This window comes from Ostrea edulis, chromosome 5 (genome assembly GCF_947568905.1).
Source record: "Ostrea edulis chromosome 5, xbOstEdul1.1, whole genome shotgun sequence".
In the NCBI taxonomy this organism is placed as follows: domain Eukaryota; kingdom Metazoa; phylum Mollusca; class Bivalvia; order Ostreida; family Ostreidae; genus Ostrea; species Ostrea edulis.
This window is the reverse complement of record NC_079168.1, coordinates 11,306,616-11,324,254: the sequence shown is the minus strand read 5'-3', so window position 1 is coordinate 11,324,254 and position 17,639 is coordinate 11,306,616. Positions and strand designations below refer to the sequence as shown.

The 17,639-nt window shown below is 34.9% G+C and overlaps 1 protein-coding gene across 3 annotated transcripts; it reads right to left on the bottom strand.

Annotated features, from left to right (window-relative positions):
- Nucleotides 1–2,266: 2,266 nt before the first annotated feature.
- On the bottom strand, nucleotides 2,267–11,844 carry LOC125651959 (uncharacterized). Of its 3 annotated transcripts, XM_056166655.1 has the most exons (3): nucleotides 11,507–11,841; nucleotides 3,440–4,348; nucleotides 2,267–3,390 (listed from the first exon to the last, which is right to left on the bottom strand). In XM_056166655.1, the coding sequence occupies exons 1-2, from the start codon at nucleotides 11,571–11,573 to the stop codon at nucleotides 3,468–3,470; spliced, it is 948 nt and encodes a 315-aa protein (XP_056022630.1). In that variant the 5' UTR covers nucleotides 11,574–11,841; the 3' UTR covers nucleotides 2,267–3,390; nucleotides 3,440–3,467. The 3 variants fall into 3 exon arrangements, with proteins under 3 accessions (XP_056022630.1, XP_048736767.2, XP_048736768.2); XM_048880810.2 differs by having other exon boundaries at nucleotides 2,267–4,348; nucleotides 11,507–11,844; XM_048880811.2 differs by having other exon boundaries at nucleotides 2,267–4,345; nucleotides 11,507–11,844.
- Between the last annotated feature and the right edge of the window lie 5,795 nt (nucleotides 11,845–17,639).

Sequence of the window (17,639 nt, the reverse complement as noted above, 5' to 3'; positions counted from 1 at the left end):
TCACTGTTAACTTCATTTTTTTTATCACAGTTTTATTAAACTTAGTTAACAGAACCATCAATCAGATTACAAATTATTTGATAAAGATGAGTATTGTACATAATGTTGTCGCTCACTGATTTTGATCACGGATAACTCCGTTTACCTGATCAAGACATAGGGCTCACGGCGAGTGTGACCGGTCGACGGGGGACGCTTGCTCCTCCGAAGCACCTGATCCCACCTCTGGTGTATCCACAGTTTCGTGTTTTCCCAACTATCTATTTTGTGTTGCTTATGGGATTTATGAGATTGATAACTGTTCGGTATCTTCACCTTTCATACTGACATAAAAAAAAGTATTTGTAATATAGGTTATATTTTCCACCCAATTTACAGTCTTGCTTTTGTTTCAAAAAGTGTGTTTTGATAAAGAATAAAAAATCCCCATGAAACTGAGTTGTTTTTCTGAAATGTACCAAAATGACTTCGCTACCGAATTTGGACATCATCAAAATGGTATTTTTGTCCACTATTTTCGAACAAAAAAGGGCTTTTAAACTCGGTAAGTTTTATTTTACTTTCAAAAAACAAAACAAACTTTGTATTTTTGTCATATATTTATCTTCCCAGTGCATTTAAGGGGTAATAAAACAATTCTTGCCCTTTTATTCTAGAAGTTTCGAAAATAATCATTATAGCTAAATTCGTGTTAAACCGAGACATTGTATTGTTTTTTGATGCTGTGCCAGTTCAGTCATTTGTAGAATTAGAATGTGTTCATAAATGTCAAAATTATCGTAAGGAACAAGAGTAATTTCTACTAATTTTCTACGGAGTAATGCAAGTTGGGACAGTTTTTAAGCATTATAAACCACGATTTCTTATGCAGATATGAATTTTAAAACTTTGGTGCAGAGGAATATTAATACGCAACACAGGCCCAAACATCTGGATATCCTTGATACGTTGTATAATAATTCTTATCATTGCATCACATGATGACCCCTTGGAATTTCATTGGATAACTCATAGGACACTCAATAACGGCGATTAAAGATATGTTTGAAAAGGCATTTTATAACGTATTCTGTGCTTTTCGACTGCCATAAAACTTGTTTAAATTGTCATTAAATTTTGTCTAAAACTTTAAAGTACATGTATTTCCTAAAATATTTAAGAATTTATATATATATAAAACAACCTCTGATTATTTTCACGAGATATTGACTTTAACCCTCTGAGAACTCCGTTATTTCACATGTAGACACACGGTATTTGCAATATAATGGATAAATACATCCTATAACCTTCATTTAATAACAAGTCACATCAATAGTTGTTCCACTGGAGAAAATTATCCCTTTCCTCAGCTGAACTTAGCAAACAGCAGCCATTTTCAAACATACCGGTATATAAAGGAGCGGTATGATTGGATAAAAAATGGATGTCAGCTGTGGTATGCAGCTCAGGGAAAGGACCATTTTCTCTGCTGGAACTATTTTACACATTTAAAAAAAATAATTAATATTGGGTTTATTTCTATTTTAAAATGGAAATTATAGGAAGAGGAAATACGATGCATTTATTTATTGTGTTGCAAGTATCGTCTGTGTACACTTGGCAAACTTCATCTGGTTCAGTTAACGTCTACTAAAATAAAGTTGGTCAAATTTTTGAATTGAATTTCCATTATCTCAAACGGAATTTCTACCTTTTTTCCACAACATTTGGTGAAAATCAAGATTGATTTCATGCAAGTTGAAAGCTACCGAATAAAAAGGTGAAGATAATGAAGAGTGAGCAATCTCATAATTACTATAAAGAATACAAAATTAAGAGATGAGCAAACACGGACTCCTGGATATACAAGAGGTAGGACCAGGTACCTAGGAAGAGTAGGCATTCCCTGACGACCGGTCACATCCGCCGTGAGCCTTACATCTTGATCAGGTAAACGAAGTACTCCGTAGTCAATGAATGCAGTATAAAATGCCTATATTTAGTTATTTGTAATCGCCGAAATTGTGTGTCCTGTACTAGGAGTCACACGCCCTCTTCAAATGAACATATCAAGGGTATACAGAGGCCTATGATGCGTAGTTGTATTTAAAAAAAAAATGTCAAAACGTCTGTGTCTCAGAGTTTTGTTTTTGTTTTGGAAAGCACCACTAGCAGTCATACAGATGAATACAAGTACTATTTGACCATGTGAATTGCAACACTGGTTCACACATTAACTTTAAAAACGCGCGAACAAGCGGATAAATTAAAAAAAAAATTCAAAATGATTTAAGAGCTTTCTTTAATAACTTCATAATTAGCCTTACACGAACTAATGATATTCCACAATACTTTAAAATTCCAGAAGCATCGGTCAATCCCAAGGATTTTAGTCATACACATGATCGGTCAATCCCATGGATATAAATTTTACACGTAATCGGTCAATCCAAGTGACGTAAAGTTACACACGTGATCGGTCAATCTCAAGAATGTTAATTTTACACCTTATCAGTCATTCAGTGATGTAAAATTATACAGGTACAATCGGACAATCCCAATGATTCCACACACGTGATCGATCCATTTCATTGATGTTCATTTTACACGTGATTGATCGATCCCATGAATTTTAACTTTACATCTTATCGGTCAATCATTGATGTAAATATATAAACGTAATCAGTCAATCCAATTGATGCACAGTCATTCACGTGATTGGTCGATCCCAGAAATGTAAAGCCATACACGTGATCCATACACATGATCAATCAATTTTATTGATGTTAATTTTACACGTGATCGGTCAATCAGTGATGTAAACTGATGCACGTGATCGGTCAATCCCGGTTATACACGTGATCGGTTGATCCTAGTGATGAAAAGTTATAAAATTGATCGATCAATATCTCTCGATCGGTCATTCCCAATGATGTAAATATACACGTGAACAATCAATTCCTGTGATGTAAATATACACGTGAACAATCAATTCCTGTGATGTAAATATACACGTGAACAATCAATTCCTGTGATGTAAACTGATGCACGTGATCGGTTAATCACAAAAAATGTAAAGTTCTGCATGTGACACTTGAGGAATGTTGTTGCAGTTGATTGGGTCCCATTGGATATGATGCTTGCTCTCTTTACGTAATCATCGTTAAAAAAAACCAACACATCAAACGATTACAACAGAGTCATTCTCCAACATAAATGACAAATATTCGCTCTGGCAATATCATTCTCGAACGCCAGAAAACCCTTGCTTCGTGTCAGAAGCAACAAGGCGTATACCACTTTTTCCTATTTTATCGACGGAAAAACAAAGTACACATGTATGCCATGCATCTCCACGGAGGGTTGTAGGATCGGACCGGTTTCCAATCATTTGTCGTTAAATAAAACCTCGTCGCCTGATCGGAACGGTTTCCAATCATTTGTCGTTAAATAAAACCTCGTCGCCTGATCGGACTGGTTTCCAATCATTTGTCGTTAAACAAGACCTCGACGGATAGTAGAATATCTTTTATATTTCGATCAAGCAGTTTGTCGTCTAGCACTTTTTCGTAATCTTCAGATACCTGCGATTCTATGTTTTGTTCTCTGTCGAAGGTCGGATGCCTCATAACAGCAATACTTGCAGATTTTCGAGAGAGGCTGGGATTTAGAGGGACGTTGTTGTCGTGAAGCTGTCGTACGCTGTTGTCTTGAAGCTGGCCTACACTTGCACTGAAAATGGGATGCTTTCCTGACATGCGGAAGTTTTTTCGCCGTCGCCTTAGTGCCTCCCTTGGTTCTAAGGATTTTGTGTTTTCTCTTGATGGCACTAAAATTGTGTGTTCTGAAATGTTATCTGGGTTCAATTCGTTTCCATCTGTTTGGTCATCGTCACTGAAAGTAGTTTGTCGACTTGATAAAGGGAAGAAAAGCCGTCGTTTTCTTTCATAAGGAGCACCCTCTTCTTCGTCGCTTGATGTCGTCTGCCTGCTCAACACTGGGACTGTCAATCTGTATTTTCCATCACTTGATGCTGCATCGTCTTCGTCACTAAAGGTTGTCTGTCGGCTACAAATTGGAACGCTTAGTCGTGATTTGATGTCAACAAAGTCTTCCGATTTTCCCGAACGACTCATCTGAGAAGTTTCTGCACTATTGTGAGAATCGCATGACGCCGAATGCTGTCTCCACGCCGCCCTCCTCTCTCTCGCATGTTCACATGCTTTCTTAATTTCATCAATTTGCGTTGATTTATCGGTATCACAATTTTCTTCATTTGCAGCCATTTCAAAAAGCCACGCCATCAACTTGTCATAGGAATCAATCTCTTTGTCATCAGCGTCTCGTAATCTTTGTAGAATATCTACTGGAAAACAAATCAAGATTTATTAATTTTCATCGATTGATCGAAGAACCCATGTAGTAATCAAAATGAAACAATAGAATTCAAATCCTCCAGAGGTTTTAAAGTTCTTGATTTCAAGGGCTTGATCCTTTCCAAATGGGAAAAATAGCGACATTTGAATGAATTTGGGAAAAATTTTCCATGGATAAAAGAAGTAGAGAGAAACCAAAGCAGTGTATTAAGGAATAATTGGACTCCTTCCGACTTACATTTTGGTCAAAGCTTACCTCATTCAAATAAGCAGAGACCTAAAAAGTTAGGTTTACCTAACAATTTTGAAGCAAAAATTGCAATTTGTGGGCCTGTGATGATTTATGAGCAATAAAGCTACCCTGCTTTGATTTGTTTTCATTGTTTGGGATATTTAAAACAAGAATTGGGAAAATACCTGCTTTTTAGCATTGGGACTGGGGCCTTATCCCCCCCCCCCCCCCCCCCCCCCCACCTACAGAACCTAAAACATCCCTGTCCCCGCATGATGATACATTTTCCTTTTAAGGACACATGATAACAAATAAATGAATATGATATTTATCTTAGTTTGGTTTCAGTACAAATGTAAAATTTCTTTTCTTTTTATTAAAAACAAGGGACTTGTAAAATTTTCTGTGATGTTGAATATATTCTCCTACCTATATAACTCTATAAACATTTTCCCCACTATTTTGGACTTAATTGAAAAATCATGTCAATAAATTACATTCCATACGGTAAATTGTATTCTACTTTTATCATTTTTTGAAAATAAAGTTTGTTTGCAGCAAGTGTTGTTATATTCCCATCTTTATCATAGATATTGCTGTCAAAGATCATTTGAAAATTAGTATTGCGTACTTTATAACAGATTTTTATATTTTTTATGTTTCAAAAGTGACAATACGTTGATGGTGATACAATTAAGGCAAGTACAGGTATACGTATACATAAGAATCCAGACCCCCCCTCCCCCCTCCCCCCCCCCTTCTCCTATCGAAACGTCACCACATATAATTTTTCCCAAACTATTCTCGGGAATATATATATGGAATGCTGTTCAAAGGCAAATTGACAAACCGTTATTAATTCTAGAGAATCATGTATTTTAGAGAAATCTTATATATATAAAAAACAATTCATTATATAAATACAAGGTCGTTTTATTATTAAATGTCTTGAATCTTGGTTTAAACTGAATTTAGAACATGGTTGTGAACATGTTGAAATTGTAAAGCAAGTGCATATTCACTTTTATGAATTCCTCTCTTATTATAGATTAACAGTTGGCAATTACATTTTCAGAAGAAAAACAAAACCTGAAGAAACTTCGAATATTGAAGTATTGGCTTAGATTACAACAATCAAATGACTGTATCTTAAAAGCATGCTATGATGAACGAGTTTCTTGTAATGATAGATGGACTGTAAACATTCAAAGAGAACTGACAAATATAGGTTTATCTATCTTTGTAATGTCTCAAATGTAAATAATAAAACTTACAAGCTCATCGAACAACATGTGATTGATGTTTACAAACTAACAATTTTAGAAGACATTTCAAATTCACCAAAAGGTTTTTTTTTATATCAGCAAGTACATAATAAGACGAAAATAGTCCCATCGACATAAGTGGTAGTAAATCGGTTTTGTTACAAATTAATATGTAAATGTACTTTATTCATGAAAAAATCTCAAATAAAAACTCATAAATATTCATAATATTAAAATCGAGGCACTAATTTCAAAGAAATTAGTAAAAAATAATTATTGCAAATTATGTATAATTTATGAATAATTCAGTTCATTTAATTATTGATTCGTGTCTACACATTGCACGATCAGCGATGACTGGTCGACAGGTAGACAGGTCGACAAGTTGACAGGTAGACAAGTTGACAGGTCGACAGGTCTACAAGTTGACAGGTAGACAAGTTGACAGGTCGACAGGATACAGCAACTTTGGATATAAAATCATTGTTATAATAATCTTTTAACAATGCTTTGATCTCATATATGTTTCAATTATGAATTTTGATTCTTGTCTACACAGGGAAAGATCAGCAGGTCGACAAGATATCACAACTTTAATTACAAATTATCATTGTGTAAATAAGGATATAAAAACACAGTTTTAATAATGTTTTGACTATTTTCCTGTCTACCTGTCGACCTGTCAACCTGTTGACCTGTAGGTCTATCTTAAACATACCTGTCGACCTGTCTACCTGTAGGTCTATCTTGAACATACCTGTCTACCTGTCAACCTGTCGACCTGTCTACCTGTAGGTCTATCTCGAACATACCTGTCTACCTTTCGACCTGTCAACCTGTCGACCTGTCTACCTGTAGGCCTATCTACCATTCAACCTTGTGTACCTGCCCTGTGTTTTAATGAATATACATTATTTCATTTTTAAACCTTGTGTACCTGCCCTGTGTTTTAATGAATATACATTATTTCATTTTTAAAACATATAGGAGTAGTGGTTAATTATAAACTATCGACCAAAAAATTCGTCAACTAATCAAATATATTTGAATATTAATTTAGATTAAACAAGCTATGAACTTATTACTGTACTATGAATAAATTATGAATATTCCAACAAAATTAGCATAATCAAGTTTACAATCTAATTAGAATCAGAATAAATATTGTATCATCAATAGATACGAAACAAATTATTTTTTCAATGTTACTTAAAATATTCCTACACAATGTTAAAAGAACTATTTTCGTCTTATTCTGTACTTGAGCCCTTTTGTTTACAGTTTTACTTGACTAAACCCATTGACTCTAAGCACAAATCTTTTATTACTCGTTTTAGAACTTCTTCGCATAAACTGAATGTTGAAGTTGGAAGGCATAACAATATAGTCAGAGAACGACGGTTATGTACTGTTTGTGAGCTAAATGATGTAGAGGATGAGTTCCACTTTATTTTAGAATGCTCTCTATATGATGACTTGAGAAAAAATATATTAAGAAATTCTATAATACAAAACCCAGTGTTTTCAAACTGATTAAACTACTCAGTGTTAAAAATACTAAAGAACTGATTAATGTTGGAATTTTTTTACAGTATGCTACTAAGATACGAAACTCTCAATGGTGTGATATTATTTGTTTAATCTAAATTGTACATCGTTGTAACATTGTTGTCTACTCGCTCTCCATAATGCCATTTTTGTTTATTTGTATAATTATATTTATGTATATGATATCCAGTGAGTCTGTGGCTCACGGAAATAAAGAATCAAAAGCAAGAACAGAAACTATAGAGTAATTACAACTATAATTGGGTGACATAATTTAATTAATCAAACAATAAAAGTTACTTTACCCATCCTAGCTCGGTGTGACGATAAAAAAATTAGGGAGTTCCTAATGTCGATTACAGAGCGAAGAAAGTGTGAACAGTCATAAATAAACAAACAAAAAATGCATCGGTAAAAAAAAAAGGGAACATGATAGCTGAAATAAAGGACTCATGCTCATCATGAAGTGGACCTTTCTGTGGGCTTTGTTATATACAGACGTCTTTCACATCATAAAATATAGTATCAACTAAGCTGCAAAGGGAAAAATACTGATAATTTTGACGTTTAGAAGTGAATAATTTCAAGGAAAGAAAACCCATCTAATACTTCTCCAAAGCAGATGTGCTGTAACTCAATCTGATTAAAACCAGATCTTCAATCCTCTCCTCTATTGGCCATGTCGCAACGCGACATGACCAATAGAGGAGCGGATTGAAGATCTGGTTTTAATCAGATTGTGCTGTAACTCTGTATGAAATTAATTTGATACTAAAAACACAAAGCCTAATCTTTCATTGAAGTTGAAAGAATATAAACTATCTTTCTCTCTGTTTACAAAATCAATGTTTTTCTTGTATGTAAGTTTACCGAACACACATCGTCTATAGAAAATTAATGTTTTAGCAAATCTGATTAAAAATCTAAGCAAGTTGATGTTAACAACTGCGTGATCCGTACAAAAAGATAGCTATGGTTAATAAAAGGGGGGAGGGGGTAAACGGTATGAGCTTTGTCAGAGACATTGATCTGTAAAGTTGTTATGATGATTAGTTGTATAAACAGGAAACCAATTAGTTCCATTACACGTGCATACGTAGGGGGAGATTACACCTATCACACTGAAGCCCTTGCACAGTCTTATGATTAAAAACACTTCATCAAAATGATACATGCAAAATATTTCCTATTTGAACCGCAGCATGTTGCAAATCCTTTAACGAAAATTAGGCGATTTGGATTCACGTGTATTCTGGTTCATTAAGATTCTGGGAATCGAAACACGACTCTGATATATGGGCTGTTCTTCAATTAGATGCTTTTAACCAATATATACGATACAAAAAATCAATATAGTTAAAACGCGGAAGTAGTATATAGAATAAATCCGCAAGCCAATGACTGTGGAATATCCGCGCCAGAAACTACACACAGTTAACATCCCTTCCACGATCGCTTATTCGATCAATGTTTACACAGCCTATTCCAACTAGCCTTTTTCCGATAAAAAAAAATAATTGGCAAGATATTTTTTCACAATCTAAATAATTCAGATGTTGGCCATGGCTGGCTAATTACAAATAAGTGTGAAAGTAAATGCAACCAGATTTCACTGTATATCAACAAAAGATTAAGAGGTTTACGGTGGAATAGGGAATTTATTTCATTGCTGCAGTTGTTCATATTTAAATATTTACATTTCCAAAGTTTTTGCCTTTAATACCTTTACCATTTGTATTGAAAAAGAATGATCAATCTCACAATTTCTATAGGGAACACAAAACTAAAATCAGAACAAACACGGACCCCTGGACATGCCAGAAGTGGGGTCGGGCGTCTAAGAGGAGTAAGCACCCCTTGTTGACCGGTCACACCTGACCTGAGCCCGATTTGAATGTGACGCAGTTGTGAACAACGAGCGGATGAAGCCTGATAAATAAATTCCAACAGACTGATTATTCCCCAAGAGAAGAAAGTAGAAAGTAAATATCAATAGTAAATTACATGAGGACATGGACTGCAACGACTCAAGTCGGCATGCTTGTAATGAAGCACGCCGGCGTGAAGCGTCTAAGTTGATGCCATCGTGCATTTTCAAAAATAAAATTTATATCTCAATTGTATCCTGACTTTTAAGCATTTTTAATTTATTCGTTTTGTGTCTATTATACTGATAATGAGTGTACTCTGCCAAGTTCTGTTTATACACTGTTGCGTATTGTTAACAATAATGTTTTAAAACTTAAACGTTTAAAGCCTTTATTCAAATTATAGTTAGGTGTAATATCTTGATTCTTATTTTTTTTCTCCTTACTTATTCGTTTTTCTTTCACTATTTTATTTGATTTCATTTTCCCTCTTTTGTATGTCCGTTAGTTCTCATTAACACCCCACATTTCTCTTTTGTATGTCCCTTAGTTCCCATTAACACCCCACATTTCTCTTTTGTATGTCCCTTAGTTCTCATTAACACCCCACATTTCTCTTTTGTATGTCCCTTAGTTCCCATTAACACCCCACACTTTTCTTTTGTTAGCTTATTATTCACATCAAGAAATCATACTCCTTATACTTTGAATGATATACTGTCCTTTTATTTCATATCTATATTGTAATTTCTTATGTTCACCATTATGTGGACTTTACCTTGCACCTTAAAGCAGACGGCTTATATAGGCGTTGCCTGCTGCCTATAATCCTTATTATGTTATTCATAATAAAATACTGTTTAAATAATAGATATCTTGAGGATTTCCTAGAACTCGTCGTGTTTGTCAATCAACCAGTTGGAACAGCCCTAGAATAGTCCTGGAGGTTTTCTTCAGAGTAATTGGTCGGACTGTCATTGTGACGTTAATTATTAGTATTGTTTGGTGTAGCATTGTGACGTTAGATAATTATTAGTATTGTTTGGTGTAGCATTGTGACGTTAGATAATTATTAGTATTGTTTGGTGTAGCATTGTGACGTTAATTATTAGTATTGTTTGGTGTAGCATTGTGACGTTAGATAATTATTAGTATTGTTTGATGTAGGATTGTGACGTTAGATAATTATTAGTATTGTTTGGTGTAGCATTGTGACGTTAGATAATTATTAGTATTGTTTGGTGTAGCATTGTGACGTTAGATAATTATTAGTATTGTTTGGTGTAGCATTGTGACGTTAGATAATTATTAGTATTGTTTGGTGTAGCATTGTGACGTTAGATAATTATTAGTATTGTTTGGTGTAGCATTGTGACGTTAGGTAATTATTAGTATTGTTTGGTGTAGCATTGTGACGTTAGATAATTATTAGTATTGTTTGGTGTAGCATTGTGGCGTTAGGTAATTATTAGTATTGTTTGGTGTAGCATTGTGACGTTAGATAATTATTAGTATTGTCTGATGTAGGATTGTGACGTTAGATAATTATTAGTATTGTTTGGTGTAGCATTGTGACGTTAGGTAATTATTAGTATTGTTTATGACGTCTTTGCATATTATTGTTAATAATGAATCCCAATATAGTTTTAAGTCATGCATAACAAATTGATGTTGGGCAGCATTCCAATATTTTAAAAATACATTTGAGAATTATCTAAGTACAAACGCAGTAAATACCCTTCAAAGACAATGTCTTCGTTTTGTATGATCAACTGATATATATATATATATATATATATCACTTTCTTTTTACATTTAAACATTCATAACTTAGTATTCACATGGTCAAGGAAATTCTAAAGTGAGCATCAGGTTATATTTTGGATAGTTTGTTTTTTTTTTGAACATATTACTGACAGAAATTATTTTGCACAAGAATGTTCCTTGAATAAGACTTTAATACATTTATCAAGGATATTTTCAATAACAAATCTGAACAAATATATATTCTAAAGTGCGACAAGTATTTCAGTATATCATCCGTGTTCAGAATCTATTTCATAACCAAGAACTACATTGTTGAGAAACTCCATGACTTTTTTCGTAGATAAAATTTCTATAAAGATCTATCGAGTAGAGAGAGAAATAAAATACACAATTAAAGCCGGGGTACAGATTAATTCCCTATATTGAAACAGTTACATTTGTTATATCTATATGATAGACAGTTCTTACCTTCGTCGTTCTCCATTTCGAATTTTCCGCATGATTTACCTAATTTTTTGCTTCCTTGATTTCCCATAACAGAGATTCACGTGTAAATTGTACAACGATAATTAACAACACAGCACTCCAGCGCGTTCATTCATAAAACCTCCTCACAGCAAAATGAGTATGCAACATCACGATCCAATTTATATATGCGTCGCGACTTCGCTACACAAGATGCCAGCGAGATATCACGCTCTGTGTTAACAGAGGCGTTTTACAATCGAATTCCCGTCGGAAATGTGACGTCATAACTGTTTTCATTAAGAGTAAATGAAGCTACTACTCCATTTTTACGTTAGCTAAACTTTATCTTTTCAGGCTTTTGTTGTCGCAATTTGTTTGGATTGCTCATTTATGTAATCTACAGGAGTGACACTCCATGAAGCTCTCTTCTACGAATCAATGAAGATCATAGCTCTGTCTGCACAAATTATTAAATTACATGCATGATATGACGCTGTGCAAGTACCTGAAGTGCAGAACGATCAACAATCCTCAATTAAATCAAAATATAATTATATCTTAAGTTATTGTATCGTGTATAGACCTGCTGAATACCCAAGACAAACCATGCACTTTGAATGGAACACAAGTTGATAGTTGCATGGGGAGTGTTTTATGTTCCTGTGCGTACGAGATATGTTTTCTTGACTGACTTCTGGGATTATTATGAAATATTTCCACCTGTGTCAGTAGGATTGTTGCTATTCATCTATTGTTTGTACTTGTGAAACTTCAGGTAACTAATAAATCGGTTGCTATGTCATTGCCAATAGATGGATCGTAAATACACTCTCACTTTAACGATTCAATACTTCATATAGATTCAAGTAAAATCAATAAGCTAAGACATTTTTTTCCCGACCGTCTTCGCAAAGGTTAACGTCCCTGAGTGTGCGTGGCTTTATTTGGGTCAGGTAATCTAATTCAACCATCTGACAGCAAAACGTTACAATAGTGACGTGCTCATCTTCGTGACTTTCTGAATGACGTGATCGATTTTCGAAATCCAACATGAACATTATGGATCACGATGGTGTAAAACAACAAGTTGTGTGCGTTATGTATTGATCCAAGTTTAGTACTTGCAATGCTTTTGAGATATAATAGGATTCCTAATGGGTCCCTCTGGAAATCTGCAGACACTTAAATACTAGAGACGTTAAAGGAATCGTGGATTGATTAGCATTTTATGAATGGTAACTGATTTGAACATCTTATTTCCCACACCATTATTATTCAAATATTTGTCCTTGAGCAATGTTGTTTTTATTGATTTTTTAAAGCTCACCTGAGCTATATTTTCTGATTAATCGTGTCTGTTGTCCGCCTGTTCGTCCGTCCGTCTGTCTGTATACTTTACACATTTTTGACTTCTTCTCCTGAACCACTAGGCCAATTTAAACCAAACTTGCTATAAAGCTTTCTCGGGTAAAGGGAGTTCAAAATTATTTTTCAAATAAAGGGTCACACCTTTTTCAAAGGGGAGATGATTACAAAATAGTGAAAATATGGTGGAAACTTCCTCGACTCTATAACCATTGGACCACAAAAGACATAATTTATGTGAATGCGCCTTTAATGAGGGTAGATTAAAATTGTTCAAATCATTACCCTTGGTGGTACGAGGCGGCCACAATAGGGGATCAAAGTTTTCTCAATACGTTCCTTGATTAGTCATATCAATATGCAAACATCCTCAAATAGTGAAGTTTCAAGTTTCATGTTTGCTCGAATCATTGCCGCGGGAGGGCGTTAGGCCACACTATCTGTTCACCTAAGCCATAAGCTCAACTGAAATTTTCCGATGATACGTTGCTCAGCGTCTGTCTGTCTTTCCGTCTGTGAACATTACACCTTGGACTTGGAATATTTAGGGCAGACGCTTTTAAAATCTTTTTCTCAAGAGCAACATTGCCATGGTTAGTCATATTACTGATATAAGTTTTTAAAAAAAAATTCTGCTACAGTAACCAATGAAAAGTGCCAAGTGCAAGTGCAATTCAGCGCGGACGACTGTGAAAACACTGGATTGAAATTGTAGTTTAACCTAAAATGCATTGATGATCATTAAATAATGTGAAAAGACATATATTTCAATATCATAACCCTTGTAAAGAATAATTGTATGTCACTTCAAAATTTCCAAAAATAAAGATCTATATGAGGTTTTTGAAGAGATCATTATTAAATACTTTTTGTACGTTATAGTTAGTAGATAATTTGCAATAATCTCTGTTGGTCAAATTCAAATTGAGGAACGCAAATTATTTTTTGTATAAACTGGTTTGGTATAGGGGACACACTATATTGACAACCAGCAGCCGGAACTAATTTACACAGCAGCACTGTTTTGGGCCTTCTATGTCAAAGTCAACGTGTGCCATAAGCTACTTCGGTTTAATACACAGATTGGTTTCTCATTGTCAAGCAAGACGTAATAGAATCTACTTGTACGCAAACCACTGCACTGTTGTAAAACATCTTTCTCTGTGTAGTGGTCGAATAAGAGATTAAAACAAAGACATTTTATTCGAATTAATGATTTTACCAAGGAAACATTGCCATGATCATTTTGAAATACATGTCTCACTGGGGAAAGAGGAGGATTGTTTCACTGCTTGATCCGCCTCTCGACAAAGCCAAAAAAAACCAAAAAAACAAAAAGCTATAAAAATCATGCGTCACATTTCATAAGATGACGTCACTCACATTGACATGTGGATCGCAATTTGTCACTTGCTACATTTAATTATACATATTTTCTTGTGTTGGATTTACTATTATCGATAATGTTGCATGCAAGGGCAAACTTTGTTTTCATTTACCGGGGTAGTAGAAATTTTCATATAAAAACCACAAATTGCATTTTCTGATATTTGAAGACTCATTTTTCAATGCAAAGCAATTTTCTGTATTTTCATGTTCTCCATCTGTCGGATATTAGCGACTTCAAAGTCGATGAAATACACATTGCATGCATAGCCTACACATATTTTCTGTCTTGACAAACTTCAATAACTACGTTTACAATATTTTGATAAATAGGCTCCGTAGAACCAAGATGTCTGCCTTCACAGCTAGACGCTTCGTCGTGGAACCTTACGGAGTGAATCATTGCACGACTCAAGTGACTTGTATTTTTTCAGAATTTATGTAAACTGACAACTCAACTGTATGACAAACGGGGTGATTTCATCTTCTCCATCGTCAACTTCCCATATTTATGTAGCAATATTCCATTATCACCTGCATATGGTGTTTATATCTCTCAACTGATTCGATACGCTAGAGCTTGTTCTGCGTATGGCCATTTTTTAAATCGACGAAAGCTACTGTCAAACAAGTTGATGGTACAGGGATTTCAACAGTCTCGTTTAAAGTCAACATTTCGCAAATTCTATGGTCGTTATAACGATCTAGTTTGCCAATACAACCTATCATTGGGTCAAATGCTGTCTGACGTGTTTCATACCGATTGTTAGACCGTTCTTGGCACACTGATTTTGACTACGGATAACTCCGTTTACCCGATCAGAATATAGGGCTCACGGCAGGTGTGACCGGTCGACAGGGGATGTTTATTCCTCCTAGGCACCTGATCCCACCTCTGGTGTGTCCAGGGGTCCGTGTTTGCCCAACTATCTATTTTGTATTGCTTATAGGAGTTATGAGATTGATCACTGTTCGTTATCTTCACCTTTCATGTACATTTTGATAAACGAAGATTAGTACCTTTATCTTTTGCATTAAATTATAAGGACCTTAATTTTTGGGCATATTATACGAGTATACAATGTACTGACCCAAACCAGGTTATATGGAATGACGCAAAGCGGATCATAAAAATAGCGTAAACTGACCCAAACCAGGTTACACTCGTATAATATGCCCCAGAATTAAAGCCATTCCGTAATTAAATCAACAGCACATTCCATCACCAATCAATGGAGCGATCACAGCAGCCACGTGGTTAATTCGGCAACCTTCGGCTGATTTCGGTACCCTACATCCGATGGAATCGGTCGAATGTTTAGTGGTTACGACACTCGCTTCGGAAATTTAAGAATTAGAATTATTAATGTAGCTAAGATGATACCTGATACCAAAATTGGACAATTATTCTATATTTTGATTAAAATGAAAATAAGAATGTATTTACAGGCGGTAAATTTAAAGCAATTTTATCTCAAAATTGATTAAGCAAAGTTAATGCTTGACATTTTATAAAGTGCTTTACAAGAATCTTGCAATTTCGGCATTGACAGGTGTTATATAGCGAGTAGCTAACAGAGAGAACACACAATCACACGGGGTTCATACCCACCCACCCCCTCGTAGCAAAACTTATTTAACGCTCATATATTTACACAAAATATAGTGCCTGTATGTACTTACATTGTCCATGTTACAACAAGGAGTCTAGTATGTCTAAAGCAACGACAAATCATTATATTACAGTATTATAATTCAACAAACAGACTGAATGACCGCAGCACTCCAACCCTACATTTTTGTAAATATGTGAGGACTTTATTATTTCTAATCTATATACTGGTATCTTATCATTCCGACATATTCATATGAAGCAGAATTTATTCAAAAACTTCTACGTGAGAAGAAAAAATCTCTCGCTGTGACCTTCAATTCGACTTTTAGATATATCGATGACGTTTTGTCTATTAACAATGATAGCTTTCATTCATATGTCAATTTGATATATCCCTGTGAGCTCGAAATAAAGGACACCACAGAGTCGTCCACTTCTGCTTCATACTTAGATATTTTATTGAAAGTAGACATTAATGGCAAACTGACAACTCAACTGTATGACAAACGGGATGATTTCAGCTTCTCCATCGTCAACTTCCCACATTTATGTAGCAATATTCCATTATCACCTGCATATGGTGTTTATATATCTCAACTGATTCGATATGCAAGAGCTTGTTCTGGGTATAGTCAGTTTTTAAATCGAGGTAAGCTACTGACAAACAAGTTGATGGTACAGGGATTTCAACAGTCTCGATTGAAGTCAGCATTTCGCAAATTCTATGGTCGTTATAACGATCTAGTTCGTCAATACAACCTCGCATTGGGTCAAATGCTGTCTGACGTGTTTCATACCGATTGTTAGACCGTTCTTGGCACACTGATTTGACTGCGGATAACTTCGTTTACCTGATCAGGATATGGGGCTCACGGAGGGTGTGACCGGTCAACAGGGGATGCTTACTCCTCCTAGGCACATGATCCCACCTCTGGTGTGTCCAGGGGTCCGTGTTTGCCCAACTATCTATTTTGTATTGCTTGTAGGAGTTATGATATTGATCACTGTTCGTTATCTTCACCTTGCATTAAAATGATTTAATTCAATTAAACCATATATTATCTGTTAGCCGTTTAACTATTTCATATATTATGGAACAAATATGTTAGTTCCTTTACTAAGATCATAAATTTAACCTTAGTTCACATTGATTCTTTTTAAATCGTTTTCCCCCTACCGTATCTATTCGGGTTCAACACCTTTCAGAAGGAAACCGATGCCTGTTCGAAGTTTCACTTTACATAAATCGATCACAAATTAGGCAAACCTTTTATACACACCGGGCTCGTTCGCTTAAAAGAATGTATGTGATAAAATTAGATATGTATTATACCAGGAGTAGAACTAAAATCAAATGGTTCAAGTTCAATCATCTTGAACAAAAATATTTAATTCAATTAAATGCGATTTCCATTTAAAAAGGCTATGTGTTGAGAAAACTATCTTATTTTTTAGTGTTGTTTTCGGGTAGGGTGGGGCTGAAAATCTCTTATTCATTGGATAGGCTCATATAAAATCGCTTCTTAATAAATAGCAGTTGAAATGTTGAATCTAAAAGTCGTAATCAAACTCTTTTTTAAATATGTTTTGTGTGTGTGTGTGTGTGTGTGTGTGTGTGAAACAACATACTGTCACACTCGGTTGGGGGGGGGGGGGGGGGGGGGGGGGGTCAACTGACAGAAAATGACAAAGACGGAAAAAAGTGTCGGCACCAACAGACGCTTGCTTAATATTTTTCAAAATAAGTTACATGTATAATGATTTTAA

Bases quoted from the DNA above. Each gene is read 5' to 3' on its own strand.
- LOC125651959 (XM_048880810.2), bottom strand. From the start codon at position 11,573: ATGGGAAATCAAGGAAGCAAAAAATTAGGTAAATCATGCGGAAAATTC. The intron at 4,349-11,506 runs GTAAGAACTGTC...TTTGTTTTCCAG, and splicing joins CGAAATGGAGAACGACGAAG to TAGATATTCTACAAAGATTA.